This window comes from Ranitomeya variabilis, chromosome 5, assembly GCF_051348905.1.
Source record: "Ranitomeya variabilis isolate aRanVar5 chromosome 5, aRanVar5.hap1, whole genome shotgun sequence".
NCBI classification, from domain to species: Eukaryota; Metazoa; Chordata; class Amphibia; order Anura; family Dendrobatidae; genus Ranitomeya; species Ranitomeya variabilis.
In genome coordinates, this window is record NC_135236.1 from 2,240,490 (window position 1) to 2,260,438 (window position 19,949).

General features: G+C 49.6%; 1 protein-coding gene across 2 annotated transcripts in view; it reads right to left on the reverse strand.

Annotated features, from left to right (window-relative positions):
* Positions 1-19,949, reverse strand: part of SLC2A4 (solute carrier family 2 member 4) — a 213,176-nt gene that overhangs the window by 16,493 nt on the left and 176,734 nt on the right. For both annotated transcript variants that reach the window (XM_077261438.1, XM_077261439.1), the window contains exons 5-7: positions 10,110-10,225; positions 8,412-8,574; positions 8,093-8,280 (exon numbers count right to left, since the gene is read on the reverse strand). In XM_077261438.1, the coding sequence (XP_077117553.1) occupies positions 8,093-8,280; positions 8,412-8,574; positions 10,110-10,225 (467 nt within the window). The remainder of the gene's footprint in view (positions 1-8,092; positions 8,281-8,411; positions 8,575-10,109; positions 10,226-19,949) is intronic.

A 19,949-nucleotide genomic window follows, 5' to 3' on the forward strand; every position in this document is an offset into this window, starting at 1 on the left:
GTGTCACCCTGCAGGGGACGGCTCATAGCTCTTTTCTATCTGTATTACCCTGCAGGGAACGGCTCATAGCTCTCTTCTATCTGTATCACCCTGCAAGGGACGGCTCATAGCTCTCTTCTATCTGTATCACCCTGCAGGGGACGGCTCATAGCTCCCTTCTATCTGTATCACCCTGCAGGGGACGGCTCATAGCTCTCTTCTATCTGTATCACCCTGCAGGGGACGGCTCATAGCTCTCTTCTATCTGTATCACCCTGCAGGGGACGGGTCATAGCTCTCTTCTCTCTGTATCACCCTGCAGGAGATGGCTCATAGCTCTCTTCTATCTGTATCACCCTGCAGGGGACGGGTCATAACTCTCTTCTCTCTGTATCACCCTGCAGGAGACGGCTCATAGCTCTCTTCTATCTGTATAACCCTGCAGAGGATGGCTCATAGCTCTCTTTTATCTGTATCACCCTGCAGGGGACGGCTCATAGCTCTCTTCCATCTGTATCACACTGCAGGGGACAGCTCATAGCTCTCTTCTATCTGTATCACCCTGCAGGGGACGGCTCATAGCTTTCTTCTATCTTTATCACACTGCAGGGGACGGCTCATAGTTCTCTTCTATCTGTATTACCCTGCAGGGGACGGCTCATAGCTCTCTTCTATCTATATCACCCTGCAGGGGATGGCTCATAGCTCTCTTCTATCTGTATCAGCCTGCAGGGGACGGCTCATAGCTCTCTTCTATCTGTATCACCCTGCAGGGGACGGTTCATAGCTCTCTTCTATCTGTATCACCCTGCAGGGGACAGCCCATAGCTCTCTTCTATCTATCACTCTGCAGGGGACGGCTCATAGCTCTCTTCTATCTGTATCATCCTGCAGGGGACAGCTCATAGCTCTCTTCTATCTGTATCATTCTGCACGGGTGGGGCTAGCTCATAGCTCTCTTCTATCTGTACCACCCTGCAGGGGACGGCTCATAACTCTCTTCTAACTGTATCATCCTGCAAGGGGCGGCTCATAGCTCTCTTCTATCTGTATCACCCTGCAGGGGACAGCTCATAGCTCTCTTCTATCTGTATCATTCTGCAGGGGACGGCTCATAGATCTCTTCTATCTGTATCACCCTGCAGGGGACGGCTCATAGCTCTCTTCTATCTGTATCATTCTGCAGGGGACGGCTCATAGCTCTCTTCTATCTGTATCACCCTGCAAGGGACGGCTCATAGCTCTCTTCTATCTGTATCACCCTGCAGGGGACGGCTCATAGCTCTCTTCTATCTGTATCATCCTGCAGGGGATGGCTCATAGCTCTCTTCTATCTGTATCACCCTGCAGGGGATGGCTCATAGCTCTCTTCTATCTGTATCACCCTGCAGGGGATGGCTCATAGCTCTCTTCTATCTATCACACTGCAGGGGACGATTCATAGCTCTCTTCTCTCTGTATCACCCTGCAGGGGACGGCTCATAGCTCTCTTCTATCTGTATCACCCTGCAGGGGATGGCTCATAGCTCTCTTCCATCTGTATCACCCTGCAGAGGACGTCTCATAGCTCCCTTCTATCTGTATCACCCTGCAGAGGACGGCTCATAGCTCTCTTCTATCTGTATCACCCTGCAGGGGATGGCTCATAGCTCTCTTCTATCTGTATCACCCTGCAGGGGACGGCTCATAGCTCCCTTCTATCTGTATCACCCTGCAGAGGACGGCTCATAGCTCTCTTCCATCTGTATCACCCTGCAGAGGACGGCTCATAGCCGTCTTCTATCTGTATCACCCAGCAGAGGATGGCTCATAGCTCTCTTCTATCTGTATCACCCTGCAGATGATGGCTCTTAGCTCTCTTCTATCTGAATCACCCTGCAGGGGACGGCTTATAGCTCTCTTCTATCTGTATCATCCTGCAGGGGATGGCTCATAGCTCTCTTCTATCTGTATCACCCTGCAGGGGATGGCTCATACCTCTCTTCTATCTGTATCACCCTGCAGGTGATGGCTCTTAGCTCTCTTCTATCTGTATCACCCTGCAGGGGACGGCTCATAGCTCTCTTCTATCTGTATCATCCTGCAGGGGATGGCTCATAACTCTCTTCTATCTGTATCACCCTGCAGGGGACTGCGCATAGCTCTCTTCTATTTGTATCACCCTGCAGGGGACGGCTCATAGCTCTCTTCTCTCTGTATCACCCTTCAGGGGATGGCTCATAGCTTTCTTCTCTCTGTATCACCCTACAGGGGGCGGCTCATAGCTCTCTTCTATCTATATCACCCTGCAGGGGATGGCTCATAGCTCTCTTCTATCTGTATCACACTGCAGGGGACGGCTCATAGCTCTCTTCTATCTGTATCACACTGCAGGGGGCGGCTTATAGCTCTCTTCTATCTGTATCACCCTGCAGGGGACGGCTCATTGCTCTCTTCTATCTGTATCACCCTGCAGGGGACGGCTCATAGCTCTCTTCTATCTGTATCACCCTGCAGGGGACGGCTCATAGCTCTCTTCTATCTACATCACCCTGCAGGGGAAGGCTCATAGCTCTCTTCTATCTGTGTCACCCTGCAGGGAACGGCTCATAGCTCTCTTCTATCTACATCACCCTTCAGGGGACGGCTCATAGCTCTCTTCTATCTGTATCACCCTGCAGGGGGCGGCTCATAGCTCTCTTCTCTCTGTATCACCCTGCAGGGGACGGCTCATAGCTCTCTTCTATCTATCACACTGCAGGGGACGGCTCATAGCTCTCTTCTCTCTGTATCACCCTGCAGGGGACGGCTCATAGCTCTCTTCTATCTGTATCACCCTACAGGGGGCGGCTCATAGCTCTCTTCTATCTGTATCACCCTGCAGGGGATGGCTCATAGCTCTCTTCTATCTGTATCACCCTTCAGGGGACGGCTCATAGCTTTCTTCTATCTGTACCACCCTGCAGGGGACGGCTCATAGCTCTCTTCTATCTGTATCACACTGCAGAGGACGGCTCATAGCTCTCTTCTATCTGTATCACACTGCAGAGGACGGCTCATAGCTTTCTTCTATCTGTATCACCCTGCAGGGGACGGCTCACAGCTCTCTTTTATCTGTATCACCCAGCAGGGGACGGCTCATATCTCTCTTCTATCTGTATCACCCTGCAGGGGGTGGCTTATAGCTCTCTTCTATCTGTATTACCCTGCAGGGGACGGCTCATAGCTCTCTTCTATCTGTATCACCCTGCAGGGGACGGCTCATAGCTCTCTTCTATCTGTATCACCCTGCAGGGGGCGGCTTATAGCTCTCTTCTATCTGTATTACCCTGCAGGGGACGGCTCATAGCTCTCTTCTATCTGTATCACCCTGCAGGGGACGGCTCATAGCTTTCTTCTATCTGTATCACCCTGCAGGGGACGGCTCATAGCTCTCTTCTCTCTGTATCACCCTGCAGGGGACGGCTCATAGCTCTCTTCTATCTATCACACTGCAGGGGACGGCTCATAGCTCTCTTCTATCTTTATCACCCTGCAGGGGACGGTTCATAGCTCTCTTCTATCTGTATCACCCTGCAGAGGACGGCTCATAGCTCTTTTCTATCTGTACCACCCTGCAGGGGACGGGTTATAGCTCTCTTCCATCTGTATTACCCTGCAGGGGACGGCTCATAGCTCTCTTCTATCTGTATCACCCTGCAGGGGACGGCTCATAGCTCTCTTCTATCTGTATCACCCTGCAGGGGACGGCTCATAGCTCTCTTCTATCTGTATCACCCTGCAGGGGACGGCTCATAGCTCTCTTCCATCTGTATCACCCTGCAGAGGACGGCTCATAGCTCTCTTCTATCTGTATCACCCTGCAGGGGATGGCTCATAGCTCTCTTCTATCTGTATCACCCTGCAGGGGACGGCTCATAGCTCCCTTCTATCTGTATCACCCTGCAGAGGACGGCTCATAGCTCTCTTCCATCTGTATCACCCTGCAGACGACGGCTCATAGCTCTCTTCTATCTGTATCACCCTGCAGGGGACGGCTCGTAGCTCTCTTCCATCAGTATCACCCTGCAGAGGACAGCTCATAGCTCTCTTCTATCTGTATCACCCTGCAGGGGATGGCTCATAGCTCTCTTCTATCTGTATCACCCTGCAGGGGATGGCTCATAGCTCTCTTCTATCTGTATCATCCTGCAGGGGATGGCTCATAGCTCTCTTCTATCTGTATCACCCTGCAGGGGATGGCTCATAGCTCTCTTCTATCTGTATCACCCTGCAGGTGATGGCTCTTAGCTCTCTTCTATCTGTATCACCCTGCAGAGGACGGCTCATAGCTCTCTTCTATCTGTATCATCCTGCAGGGGATGGCTCATAGCTCTCTTCTATCTGTATCACCCTGCAGGGGACGGCTCATAGCTCTCTTCTATCTGTATCACCCTGCAGGGGACGGCTCATAGCTCTCTTCTATCTGTATCACCCTGCAGGGGACGGCTCATAGCTCTCTTCTCTCTGTATCACCCTACAGGGGGCGGCTCATAGCTCTCTTCTATCTATATCACCCTGCAGGGGATGGCTCATAGCTCTCTTCTATCTGTATCACACTGCAGGGGACGGTTCATAGCTCTCTTCTATCTGTGTCACCCTGCAGGGGACGGCTCATAGCTCTTTTCTATCTGTATTACCCTGCAGGGAACGGCTCATAGCTCTCTTCTATCTGTATCACCCTGCAAGGGACGGCTCATAGCTCTCTTCTATCTGTATCACCCTGCAGGGGACGGCTCATAGCTCCCTTCTATCTGTATCACCCTGCAGGGGATGGCTCATAGCTCTCTTCTATCTGTATCACCCTGCAGGGGACGGGTCATAGCTCTCTTCTCTCTGTATCACCCTGCAGGAGATGGCTCATAGCTCTCTTCTATCTGTATCACCCTGCAGGGGACGGGTCATAACTCTCTTCTCTCTGTATCACCCTGCAGGAGACGGCTCATAGCTCTCTTCTATCTGTATAACCCTGCAGAGGATGGCTCATAGCTCTCTTTTATCTGTATCACCCTGCAGGGGACGGCTCATAGCTCTCTTCCATCTGTATCACACTGCAGGGGACAGCTCATAGCTCTCTTCTATCTGTATCACCCTGCAGGGGACGGCTCATAGCTTTCTTCTATCTTTATCACACTGCAGGGGACGGCTCATAGCTCTCTTCTATCTGTATCACACTGCATGTGATGGCTCATAGTTCTCTTCTATCTGTATTACCCTGCAGGGGACAGCTCATAGCTCTCTTCTATCTGTATCAGCCTGCAGGGGACGGCTCATAGCTCTCTTCTATCTGTATCACCCTGCAGGGGACGGTTCATAGCTCTCTTCTATCTGTATCACCCTGCAGGGGACAGCCCATAGCTCTCTTCTATCTATCACTCTGCAGGGGACGGCTCATAGCTCTCTTCTATCTGTATCATCCTGCAGGGGACAGCTCATAGCTCTCTTCTATCTGTATCATTCTGCAGGGGTGGGGCTAGCTCATAGCTCTCTTCTATCTGTACCACCCTGCAGGGGACGGCTCATAACTCTCTTCTAACTGTATCATCCTGCAAGGGGCGGCTCATAGCGCTCTTCTATCTGTATCACCCTGCAGGGGACAGCTCATAGCTCTCTTCTATCTGTATCATTCTGCAGGGGACGGCTCATAGATCTCTTCTATCTGTATCACCCTGCAGGGGACGGCTCATAGCTCTCTTCTATCTGTATCATTCTGCAGGGGACGGCTCATAGCTCTCTTCTATCTGTATCACCCTGCAAGGGACGGCTCATAGCTCTCTTCTATCTGTATCACCCTGCAGGGGACGGCTCATAGCTCTCTTCTATCTGTATCATCCTGCAGGGGATGGCTCATAGCTCTCTTCTATCTGTATCACCCTGCAGGGGATGGCTCATAGCTCTCTTCTATCTGTATCACCCTGCAGGGGATGGCTCATAGCTCTCTTCTATCTGTATCATCCTGCAGGGGATGGCTCATAGCTCTCTTCTATCTGTATCACCCTGCAGGGGATGGCTCATAGCTCTCTTCTATCTGTATCACCCTGCAGGTGATGGCTCTTAGCTCTCTTCTATCTGTATCACCCTGCAGAGGACGGCTCATAGCTCTCTTCTATCTGTATCATCCTGCAGGGGATGGCTCATAGCTCTCTTCTATCTGTATCACCCTGCAGGGGACGGCTCATAGCTCTCTTCTATCTGTATCACCCTGCAGGGGACGGCTCATAGCTCTCTTCTATCTGTATCACCCTGCAGGGGACGGCTCATAGCTCTCTTCTCTCTGTATCACCCTACAGGGGGCGGCTCATAGCTCTCTTCTATCTATATCACCCTGCAGGGGATGGCTCATAGCTCTCTTCTATCTGTATCACACTGCAGGGGACGGTTCATAGCTCTCTTCTATCTGTGTCACCCTGCAGGGGACGGCTCATAGCTCTTTTCTATCTGTATTACCCTGCAGGGAACGGCTCATAGCTCTCTTCTATCTGTATCACCCTGCAAGGGACGGCTCATAGCTCTCTTCTATCTGTATCACCCTGCAGGGGACGGCTCATAGCTCCCTTCTATCTGTATCACCCTGCAGGGGACGGCTCATAGCTCTCTTCTATCTGTATCACCCTGCAGGGGACGGCTCATAGCTCTCTTCTATCTGTATCACCCTGCAGGGGACGGGTCATAGCTCTCTTCTCTCTGTATCACCCTGCAGGAGATGGCTCATAGCTCTCTTCTATCTGTATCACCCTGCAGGGGACGGGTCATAACTCTCTTCTCTCTGTATCACCCTGCAGGAGACGGCTCATAGCTCTCTTCTATCTGTATAACCCTGCAGAGGATGGCTCATAGCTCTCTTTTATCTGTATCACCCTGCAGGGGACGGCTCATAGCTCTCTTCCATCTGTATCACACTGCAGGGGACAGCTCATAGCTCTCTTCTATCTGTATCACCCTGCAGGGGACGGCTCATAGCTTTCTTCTATCTTTATCACACTGCAGGGGACGGCTCATAGCTCTCTTCTATCTGTATCACACTGCATGTGATGGCTCATAGTTCTCTTCTATCTGTATTACCCTGCAGGGGACAGCTCATAGCTCTCTTCTATCTGTATCAGCCTGCAGGGGACGGCTCATAGCTCTCTTCTATCTGTATCACCCTGCAGGGGACGGTTCATAGCTCTCTTCTATCTGTATCACCCTGCAGGGGACGGCTCATAGCTCTCTTCTATCTATCACTCTGCAGGGGACAGCTCATAGCTCTCTTCTATCTGTATCACCCTGCAGGGGACGGCTCATAGCTCTCTTCTATCTGTATCACCCTGCAGGGGATGGCTCATAGCTCTCTTCTATCTGTATCACCCTGCAGGGGATGGCTCATAGCTCTCTTCTATCTGTTTCATTCTGCAGGGGTGGGGCTGGCTCATAGCTCTCTTCTATCTGTATCATTCTGCAGGGGTGGGGCTGGCTCATAGCTCTGTTCTATCAGCCTGCAGGGGCAACAGCATCTCACAGTTCCCTTCTGTCTATATCACCATTCAGGGGTGGTGTCATGGCTCTTTTCTGTCTGTATCACTCTGCAAGGGCGAGGGAGGCTCAGCGCTCTTCTGTCTGTATCACACTTTAGGGGCGGTGTCATAGCTCCCTTCAGTGTGTATCACCCTGCAAGGGCAGGGAAATGGATTTTTTCTGTCTGTATCACTCTGCATGGGCAGGGCCATCGTTCCCTTCTACATGCAGAGCCCTGTAGTGGCAGGACAGGCTCATAGCTACCTTCTGTCTGCATCATCCTGCAGGGTCAGGGCCCACTAATAACTCCTTTCTATCTATATCACCTTTCAGGGGCGAGGTCATAGATATCTTCTGTCTGTATTACCATGCAGGGGCGGGGTCATAGCTCCCTTTTGTAACTATCACACAGCAGGGGCCGGGGCAACTAATAACTCCCTTCTATCTGTATCACCTTTCAAGGGAGGGGTCATAGATATTTTCTGTCTGTAGAATCCTGCAGGGGCGGGGTCATAGCCCCATTCTGTCTGTATCACTCTCCAGGGGCGGGGTCATAGCCCCATTCTGTCTGTATCACTCTGCAGGGGTGGGGTAGGCTTACCGCATTAATACCAGACAACTGTTGGGAGAGTTGTAAGATTATGGCCACAATTATGGGTTGTCTGTAGGTGCGGGAACGGAAGATCTGCAGAATAGAGACTTTTTGTTGCGTGTCCATTTGTCTTTTCTCTTCCTTCATTTCTGAAAGATCATTTGAGACATCCAAGAGGCCAGTGAGACGCCGCAAACCTGCAAGATGGGAAACCGGAAAACTAAACATACAGGGAACCAATTCTATGCTCTTGCCTATAGGATTACCACATCCGATATGTCTCACATGCACACAATGGAGCATATATCATCTGCAGAGGGTCACTTACTGGTTCGGGCCTGGCCCTCCTGCTCGCACACGATATACAGGAAACGAGGGCTCTCTGGGCAGAATGGCAGCAAAACCGATTGTAGAGCTGCCGGGATTAGCGTTACCCAAAACAGGGCTGGCCACCGACTACTAGTGCCCAAAAATAAATCTAGACCCAAGACCTGCGAGAATTAAACGAAAAGATTAAAAAATATATGGAGGGGAGATACAGGAGACACAGGTTGTGGAGACACGGGGGGGGGGGGGGGGTCGGCGATTGCAGGGATAGGAGCAGCTGTGACTGCAGATCTTCCAGGGCCGATTACCCCGCCTGTGGCACGCACACAGAGAGGAGGTAATGACAAGCATAGGAGAATGACAGTTCATTCAGGCACAAGGCCAGTTGACTGGAGGGTCACACCCTGGCTTCATCTTCCAGGGCCAACTACCCCACCTGTGACATGCACAGAGAGGAGGTGACAAGCTTAGGAAGATGACAGGTGCAGGGCCAGTTGATAGGAGAGTCACAACCTGGCTTCATCTTTCAGGGCAGACTATCCTAGCTGTGGCACGCACGGAGAGAATGTAGTTTAGTAAGATGACAGTCAATTCAGGTACAAGGTCAGTTGACCTGAGGGTCATAACCTGGCTTCTCCAAACATCTCCATGGAGCCAGGTAAACAATGGGTCCCAATCCTGGCTTTATCCAAACATATCCATAGATTCACGATGGTCAATGGAGCAGAACTGTATTAGAGTTGAGCAAATTTCTTCGGGTTACCGCTTATTCCCCAAGCTATAGCGCTTACTGAATAAGCTGCAGAGGGAACCCGGATACATGGCGCGCACCAGATGATCAGCGCTGCAGCTGCATGTGTCACGGCAGTGTCACTGTCACAGCACATGCAACACACAGGCTGTCCATGCATGTGCTGTGACAGTGACACATCTGCGACACATGCAGCTGCGGCTCCGATTAGCTGATCAGCCGGCGTGCTCCATGTATCCAGGTTCCCTCTGCAGCTTATTCGGTAACCACTATAGCTTGCCGAATAAGCAGGGACCCAAAGAAATTCACTCAACACTAATCTGTATTCTTCCAGCCAGGGCCATGGTCCACTAAGCTGACATCCTGTAGAATAGTAAATCTGTGTCCCTCGTGATAGAGCCATGATGTCTTGGCTACTGTCCTGTCTCTAGTCCTTTTTATATTTGGATGTCTCGGCTAAATCTCTGGCTGTCTCACTCTCACAGAGAATATAACCTCTTTATATGGTTAACAAGTGTTCTTCAATCAGTATTTACAGGTAAAGGAGAAGAATGGAGAACTTATTTTCATAGTTTTTCCTCTATTTTAAAAGTGAGCAAACTAGCTGGCTTGGATAATGTGTAATCAGCATATCAGCAAACATCACTAGTCATCAAAGATCAGAGCACAGTATTTTACAAATTGTCAACTTACAAGTCAATATTACAGGCTTACACAAGCAAAAGTCTGTTTTCTTGACCAACCAGAAAAACACATAAATTCAAAAGTCAACATACAGATAACAGTCTATTTTCCCTGGCTTAGTAAAAGTAAATGTAGCTTAACTAACCATACAGATAATACAGGATAATGCAGGGTAATACAGGAGATACTACAAAGAATCAGGAGTTAAAGCGGAGGAAAAGAAGACCTGATGACCAAACAAATCAAATGTATCTTGTAGATTACCTGAGCAACCAATATACCTATTACCAAGGACAGCTGATGCAGGGTGCCCAGCGCTCCCCGAAGGTGTGTTGGAGAAATCTCTCCCACATACATTGGCACCAAACCAGAAGCCAAACCTAAAAAAAGTAAGAAGTGTTTACTGATGTGCAGGATAAAGTTGAGCATGTCTATATTACACTTGTGATATTACATAGCGGGAGTGTCTGTATTACATGCGTAATAATACACTGGGGGAGTGTCTGTAAGACTTGTGTAATATGACATGGGAGAGTGTCTGGATTACAGGTGTGATATTACACAGGGGGAGTGTGTATTACATGCGTGATATTACACAGGGGTAGTGTCTATAAGACATGTGTGATATTAAATGGGGGGAGTGTCTGTATTACATGTGTGATGTAATACCAACAATCCCCTGTGTAACATGTGTGATATTACACAGGGGGATTGTCTGTATTACGCATGGGATATTACACAGGAGTGTCTGTATTACACGTGTGACATTACTCAGTGGAGAGCTGCATTACATGTGTGAAATTACACTGTGGGGTGTCCGTACTACTCCTGTGATATTAAACAAGGGTTTGCCTGCATTACATGTGTGATACTATATGGGATAGTGACTATAATACACGTGTGATATTACACAGGGAGAGTGTCTGTATTACATGTGTGATATTACACGGGAGGAGTGTCTATAATACATGTATGATATTAAGTGGGGTGTGTCTATATTACACGTGTGATATTACATGGGAGGAGCATCTGTATTACACGTGTAATATTGCACTGGGTAGTGTCTATTACATATGTGATCTTACATGGGGGAGTGTCTGTATTACGCATGTGATATTACATGGGGGTGTCTGTATTACACAGGGGTCACATATTACACAGGGTGGTCCGTCGTAACCATGTGATATTAAACGGAAATGTCTTTATTACACAGGAGGAGCATCTGCATTACACGTGTGATATTATATGAGAGAAGCGTCTGCATTACACTGTGATTTTACACAGGTAGAGAGTATGTATTACACGTCTGATATTACACAGGGGAAGTGTATGTATTACACGTGTTGACATTACACCAGAGGAGCATCGGTATTACATGTGTGATATTACAGGGGAAGTGTCTTCATAACCGGAAAGGAAAACTGGAGTACAAGTCCAAGATAGTATAAAAGGGAATATGTTTATTATACACTACATCATAGACAAAAAACACACGTTATAAATAGGGTTGAGCGAAACGGGTCGTTCATTTTCAAAAGTCGCCGACTTTTGGCAAAGTCGGGTTTCATGAAACCCGATCCGACCCCTGTGCTTGTCGGCCATGCGGTACGCGACTTTCGCGCCAAAGTCGCGTTTCAATGACGCGAAAAGCGCCATTTCTCAGCCAATGAAGGTGAACGCAGAGTGTGGGCAGCGTGATGACATAGATCCTGGTCCCCACCATCTTAGAGAAGGGCATTGCAGTGATTGGCTTGCTGTCTGCGGCGTCACAGGGGCTATAAAGGGGCGTTCCCGCCGACCGCCATCTTACTGCTGCTGATCTGAGCTTAGGGACAGGTTGCTGCCGCTTCGTCAGAAGCAGGGAGAGCGTTAGGCAGGGTCCACTAACCACCAAACCGCTTGTGCTGCAGCGATTTCCACTGTCCAACACCACCTTCGGTGTGCAGGGACTGTGGAAGCTATTTTTTTTTTTTTTTCCCCTCAGCGCTGTAGCTCATTGGGCTGCCCTAGAAGGCTCCGTGATAGCTGTATTGCTGTGTGTACGCCACTGTGGAAACCAACTGCTTTTTTCAAAGCACATATCCTCTTGTTCCTTCCTTTCTGCACAGCTATCTTTTTTGTTTGTCCACACTTTTTATTTAATTTGTGCATCAGTCCACTCCTATTGCTGCCTGCCATACCTGGCTTACATTACTGCAGGGAGATAGTAATTGTAGGACAGTCCCTGTTTTTTTTTTTTTTTTGTGGGAGATTAAGATTGGCATTTCTGCTACAGTGCCATCCCTGTGTGTGCCATCTCTCACTGAGTGGGCCATAGAAAGCCTATTTATTTTTTTGCTTGATTTGGGTTCTAAAATCTACCTGAAAAAAAATCACTACATCAATCAGTGGGAGAAAAATATTGGACTCAGGGCTTGTGTGCCACTCCTGTGTGTGCCATCTCTCACTCAGTGGGCCATAGAAAGCCTTTTTTTATTATTATTTGGTTTCTAAATTGTCCCTGAAAAAAATCATTTGATCTTATTTGGTTTCTAAAGTCTCCCTGAAAAAAAAAAGAAAAAAAAAATAGGTGGGAGATTAATATTGACATTTGTGCTTGAGTGACAGTCCTGCGTGTGTGTCATCTCTGTGATTTTGTGCCACAGAAAACAGAGTGTGTAACATTGGGCCTGATTTTCCTTGTGGTCTCACCAACCTGTTAAGGGATATTGAAATCATACTGAAGTTATAGCTCACCGTGTAAGTTGTTTGACAGCAACAAATAAAGTTACTTTGGTTAAGTTTTTAAAACAATGAGGAAGTCTGGTGCAAGAGGTCGTGGCCGTGGGCGTTCATTGTCAGCTGGTAATGATGGTAGTGGTAGTGGAGCATCAGGTGGTCGTGGGGATAAAAATATTCCACCTAAGTCTGGAGCTGTGGAGCCAGGCTCGTTGTCTGGCTACACAAGGCCTCGAACACTCTCTTTTCTGGGAGTAGGAAAACCGCTTTTAAAGCCGGAGCAGCAACAGCAAGTTTTGGCTTACCTTGCAGACTCAGCCTCTAGCTCTTTTGCCTCCTCTTCTGAAACTGGTAAATGTAAAAACAGCGCGTCGCTTGTGGATGTTCACGGTCAGGGACAAGTCGCTTCCTTGTCCTCTTCAGCAAAAACAACAACAAGAGAGAAGGATGCAGCAGGCGACACAACGGGTTACTCCATGGAGCTCTTTACACATACTGTTCCTGGCTTAGAAAGTGAAACACTTAACAGGCCATGCCCATTACAAGTAGATTCTGACATGGAGTGCACTGATGCACAGCCACAGCCAGAATACTATGCTGCTCCTTTGACTCAGACCACAACATTGGCCTCTCAGGGTACTGATCCACAATCAGACCCTGATGAGACTATGTTGCCCCGCCACGAACGCTATACCACCGACCGACACGGTGACACAGACGAAGTTGCACACGAGCTCGAAGAGGAGGTAATAGATGACCCAGTTGTTGACCCCGATTGGCAGCCATTGGGGGAACAGGGTGCAGGCAGCAGTAGTTCAGAAGCGGAGGTGGAGGAGGGGCCGCAGCAGGCATCAACATCGCAACAGGTTCCATCTGCCGGTCCCGTATCTGGGCCAAAACGCGTGTCAAAGCCAAAACCTGTTGGAGGACAGAGTGGCCATCCGGTTAAAGCTCAGTCTGCAATCCCTGAAAAGGGATCCGATGCTAGGAAGAGTGCAGTCTGGCATTTTTTAAACAACATCCAATTGATCAGCGCAAAGTCATCTGTCAAAAATGTTCAACTAGCTTAAGCAGAGGTCAGAATCTGAAAAGTCTCAATACTAGTTGCATGCATAGACACTTAACCACCATGCATTTTCAAGCCTGGACTAACTACCAAACGTCCCTTAAGGTTGTAGCACCCTCGGCCAATGAAGCTAGTCAGCAACGCAACATCCCTTCCGTCACTGTAAGGCCACCATTTTCCGCACCACCGGCAGTATCTGTGCAGGTTTCTTTGCCAGCCAAAAGCAGTCAGGGTCAGGGAATCACCAGTTTTGTAGGAGGAAATATTGCATCTAGGGCACCGGCGGAAACAATACCGTCTCCAACCGTCTCTCAGTCTGCCATGTCCACCGGCACACCCGAAAGTTCCACGATCTCCAGCTCTCCAGTCCAGCTCACCCTACATGAGACTCTGGTTAGAAAAAGGAAGTACTTATCCTCGCATCCGCGTACACAGGGTTTTAACGCCCACATAGCTAGACTAATCTCGTTAGAGATGATGCCCTACCGTTTAATTGAAAGCGAAGCTTTCAATGCCCTGATGGAGTACGCTGAACCACGATACGAGCTACCCAGTCGACACTTTTTTTCCAGAAAAGCCATCCCAGCCCTGCACCAGCATGTTAAACAGCGCATCGTTCATGCACTCAGGCAATCTGTGAGTACAAAGGTGCACCTGACTACAGATGCATGGACCAGTAGGCATGGCCAGGGACGTTATGTGTCCATCACGGCACACTGGGTGAATGTGGTGGATGCAGGGTCCACAGGGGACATCAATTTCGGGACAGTTGTGCCTAGCCCACGGTCTAGGAAACAGTTGGCTGTAGGCGTTCGCACCCCCTCCTCCTCCTCCTCGTCCTCCTGCAGAAGCGACAGCTCTTCCACAGACCGCAGTCGGCCAACCACTCCATCGGCAGATGACACTGTTGCACACCAGTTGTCCCATTATGGGCCAGCTACTGGCAAGCGTCAGCAGGCTGTATTGGCTATGAAGTGTTTGGGCGACAACAGACACACCGCGGAAGTTCTGTCTGAGTTCTTGCAACAAGAAATGCAGTCGTGGCTGGGCACAGTAGATCTTGAGGCAGGCAAGGTAGTGAGTGATAACGGAAGGAATTTCATGGCTGCCATCTCCCTTTCCCAACTGAAACACATTCCTTGCCTGGCTCACACCTTAAACCTGGTGGTGCAGTGCTTATTGAAAACTTATCCTGGGTTCTCCGACCTGCTCCTCAAAGTGCGTGGACTTTGCTCACATATCCGACGTTCACCTGTACACTCCAGCCGTATGCAGACCTATCAGCGGTCTTTGAACCTTCCCCAGCATCGCCTAATCATAGACGTTGCAACAAGGTGGAACTCAACACTGCACATGCTTCAGAGACTGTGCGAACAGAGGCGTGCTGTTATTTATTTGTGGGAGGATACACGGGCAGGCAGTAGGATGGCAGACATGGAGTTGTCAGGTGTGCAGTGGTCTAAGATACAAGACATGTGTCAAGTCCTTCAGTGTTTTGAGGAATGCACACGGCTGGTTAGTGCAGACAACGCCATAATAAGCATGAGCATCCCCCTAATGTGTCTGCTGATGCAAAGTTTGACGCACATAAAGGATCAGGTGTCTGCACCAGAGGAAGAGGAAAGCCTTGATGACAGTCAGCCATTGTCTGGTCAGGGCCGTGTAGAGGACGCGGTAGCGGGCGAAGAGGAGGTGGAGGACGAGGAGGATGATGGGGATGAGTATATTTTTAATGAGGAAGCTTTCCCGGGGGCACTGGAAATTGGTTGCGTGGCAAGGCCGGGTTCTGTTTTTTTGAGGGACACAAGGGACGTAGATTTGCCTGAAACTGCCCCTCAACCAATCACAACCGGAGATTTGTCAACTGGAACTTTGGCCCACATGGTGGATTATGCCTTACGTATCCTAAAAAGGGACACACGCATTACGAAAATGATGAACGATGACGATTACTGGTTGGCCTGCCTCCTTGATCCACGCTATAGAGGCAAATTGCAAAATATTATGCCACATGAGAACTTGGAACTAATATTAGCAACCAAACAATCAACTCTTGTTGACCGTTTGCTTCAGGCATTCCCAGCACACAGCGCACGTGATCGTTCTCACACGAGCTCCAGGGGCCAGCAGACTAGGAGTGTTAGGGGTGCACACATCAGAAGTGGCGTTGGACAGAGGGGTTTTCTGACCAGGTTGTGGAGTGATTTTGCTATGACCGCAGACAGGACAGGTACTGCTGCATCAATTGAAAGTGACAGGAGACAACATTTGTCCAGTATGGTTACTAACTATTTTTCATCCCTTATCGATGTTCTCCCTCAACCGTCATTCCCATTTGATTACTGGGCATCAAAATTAGACACCTGGCCAGAATTGGCAGAATATGCATTGCAGGAGCTTGCTTGCCCGGCAGCTAGTGTCCTATCAGAAAGAGTATTCAGTGCTGCAGGTTCAATATTAACCGAAAAAAGGACTCGTCTGGCTACCCAAAATGTTGATGATCTAACATTCATTAAAATGAACCACAACTGGATTTCGAAATCTTTTGCCCCACCTTGCCCGGCCGAATCCTAGCTTTCCTATGAAAAGCTCTTGCCTGTGGACTACTGTGAATTACTTTTCTAATGTCTAATTTGCTGCAGCTGATTGTCCAGCATACGACATGTTTACACCTCCCTAAATGGCCAAACTCCCCACACGGGGCCGTGGTATCGCGACTTGGCGCAAGCACCCGTGAGACTGCTGTTTGTCTGAAGAGGTGGGTGTGCTCGCTTTTGGTCGACGGCATTGCTACTGGGTCCCTCATAGTACAATAAAGTGTCTCTGGCGGTGGTGGTGCGCACCCAACGTCAGACACACTGTTGTAACATGAGGGGCCCTGGGCCTGTACCGCCGGCCACAAGAGAGTTCACCCACCCCCAGGTCAAACATTGCTCTACCACTTCCACAGTTATCTCTCACACTTCCACCAATGTTTAGTCTATGCGCTGACATCCTTCCATACCTGCCACTGACAATACCATTGTGTTGACATGTATGATGGTACTTAACATAGTCAGGGGCAGTGTCCTCTATTTACCACAGTAAATACTTTGCGCTAAATTAGTAGGTCTGAAACAACGCAGAGGATCCCACCCCTGAACCTAATGATTGCACCCTTTAAGGCCCCGTCTCACATAGCGAGATCGCTAGCGAGATCGCTGCTGAGTCACAAGTTTTGTGACGCAACAGCGACCTCCATAGCGATCTCGCTATGTGTGACACGTACCAGCGATCAGGCCCCTGCTGCGAGATCGCTGGTCGTGTCGGAATGGCCTGGACCTTTTTTTGGTCGTTGAGGCCCCGCTGACATCGCTGAAGCGGTGTGTGTGACACCGATCCAGCGATGTCTTCACTGGTAACCAGGGTAAACATCGGGTTACTAAGCGCAGGGCCGCGCTTAGTAACCCGATGTTTACCCTGGTTACCAAAAAAAACAAACAGTACATACTCGCCTTTCGGTGTCCAGGTCCCTTGCCGTCTGCTTCCTGCTCTGACTGAGTCTCGCCGTACACTGAGAGCACAGCGCAGCGGTGACGTCACTGCTGTGCTCTCACTTCTCACTGTACGGCCGGCAGTCAGTGAGAGCAGGAAGCAGACGGCAAGGGACCTGGACACCGAAAGGCGAGTATGTACTGTTTGTTTTTTTTGGTAACCAGGGTAAACATCGGGTTACTAAGCGCGGCCCTGCGCTTAGTAACCCGATGTTTACCCTGGTTACCCGGGTGCTGCAGGGGGACTTCGGCATCGTTGAAGACAGTTTTCAACGATGCCGAAGTCGTTCCCCTGATCGTTGGTCGCTGGAGAGAGCTGTCTGTGTGACAGCTCCCCAGCGACCACACAGCGACTTACCAACGATCACGGCCAGGTCGTATCGTTGGTCGTGATCGTTGGTAAATCGCTTAGTGAGACGGGGCCTTTAGTGTTTTTGTTTTGTTTTAATGCGAGACATTCACATTTATTTGTTGTTTTGGACTACTAACTGGCAGACACTCATTACAATCGGCCTCCGTTGACCAGACCACTGCTGCCCGTGTACCCCTGGAACCAATTATAAAGTGCCTACAGCCAGCCCATTTTATTATGTTAGGCCTTGGAAGCCTGTCTGCGGTCCCTCCTTCCACTAGGCCTCCACTGACCTGACCACTGCTGCCCGTGTACCCCTGGAACCAATTATAAAGTGCCTACAGCCAGCCCATTTTATTATGTTAGGCCTTCGAAGCCTGTCTGCGGTCCCTCCTTCCACTAGGCCTCCACTGACCTGACCACTGCTGCCCGTGTACCCCTGGAACCAATTATAAAGTGCCTACAGCCAGCCCATTTTAGTGTGTTAGGCCTTGGAAGCCTGTCTGCGGTCCCTCCTTCCACTAGGCCTCCACTGACCTGACCACTGCTGCCCGTGTACCCCTGGAACCAATTATAAAGTGCCTACAGCCAGCCCATTTTATTGTGTTAGGCCTTCGAAGCCTGTCTGCGGTCCCTCCTTCCACTAGTCCTCCACTGACCTGACCACTGCTGCCCGTGTACCCCTGGAACCAATTATAAAGTGCCTACAGCCAGCCCATTTTATTATGTTAGGCCTTGGAAGCCTGTCTGCGGTCCCTCCTTCCACTAGGCCTCCAATGACCAGACCACTGCTGCCCGTGTCCCCCTGGAACCAATTATAAAGTGCCTACAGCCAGCCCATCTATATATATAATTGTCTAAGGGGTTTTCCGTCTGTCTGTCTGTCTGTCTGTCTTTCTGTCTGTCTGTCTGTCTGTCTGTCTGTCTGTCTGTCTTTCTGTCTGTCTGTCTGTCTGTCTGTCCTGGAAATCCCGCGTCTCTGATTGGTCGAGGCCGCCAGGCCTCGACCAATCAGCGACGGGCATAGCATGGCGACGATGATGTCATAATGGAAATCCCGCGTCTCTGATTGGTCGAGGCCACCAGGCCTCGACCAATCAGCGACGGGCACAGTATCGACGTAGATGTCATAATGGTTGCCATGGCGACGATGATGTCATAAAGGTATACTACGGGGACATGCATATTCTAGAATACCCGATGTGTTAGAATCGGGCCACAATCTAGTTTTATTATATTAGGCCTTGGAAGCCTGTCTGCGGTCCCTCCTTCCACTAGGCCTCCACTGACCTAACCACTGCTGCCCGTGTACCCCTGGAACCAATTATAAAGTGCCTACAGCCAGCCCATTTTATTATGTTAGGCCTTCGAAGCCTGTCTGCGGTCCCTCCTTCCACTAGGCCTCCAATGACCAGACCACTGCTGCCCATGTCCCCCTGGAACCAATTATAAAGTGCCTACAGCCAGCCCATTTTATTATGTTAGGCCTTGGAAGCCTGTCTGCGGTCCCTCCTTCCACTAGGCCTCCACTGACCTGACCACTGCTGCCCGTGTACCCCTGGAACCAATTATAAAGTGCCTACAACCAGCCCATTTTATTATGTTAGGCCTTCGAAGCCTGTCTGCGGTCCCTCCTTCCACTAGGCCTCCACTGACCTGACCACTGCTGCCCGTGTACCCCTGGAACCAATTATAAAGTGCCTACAGCCAGCCCATTTTATTATGTTAGGCCTTCGAAGCCTGTCTGCGGTCCCTCCTTCCACTAGGCCTCCACTGACCTGACCACTGCTGCCCGTGTCCCCCTGGAACCAATTATAAAGTGCCTACAGCCAGCCCACTTTATTATGTTAGGCCTTGGAAGCCTGTCTGCGGTCCCTCCTTCCACTAGGCCTCCACTGACCTGACCACTGCTGCCCGTGTACCCCTGGAACCTATTTTACAGTGCATAGAGCCTATTTTTTTAATTTATTTAATATTAATAAAGCCATGATGGACTACGCTGTACCACGCTATGAGCTACCCAGTTGACAATTCTTTTGCGAGAAAAGCCATCCCACCCCTCCACCAGCATGTTAAAGACCACATTGTCCTTTCATTCTGTCAATCTGTGAGTCCAAAGGTACACCTGACAACAGACACATGGAGCGGTAGGCATGGCCACGGAAGGTTACGTGTCCTTTGTGGCGCAATGGGTTAATGTATTGGATGCATGGTCCACACAGGGGACAGCCTGGTAAGTCTGTCTGCAGTCCCTAGTTCAAGTTGTCCTCAAATGAATAAATCTGAGCTTCCACCTTCTGGCTCTCATTAAGTGCTGTTTTTTAAAAGATTGGTGGTTCCGGCCTACTAACGGTGTCTGCCCCTGCCTGGTGTTGTCCTCAACTGAATAAAGCTGAGCTTCTACCTTCTGGCTCTGATTAAGTGCTGTTTTTTAA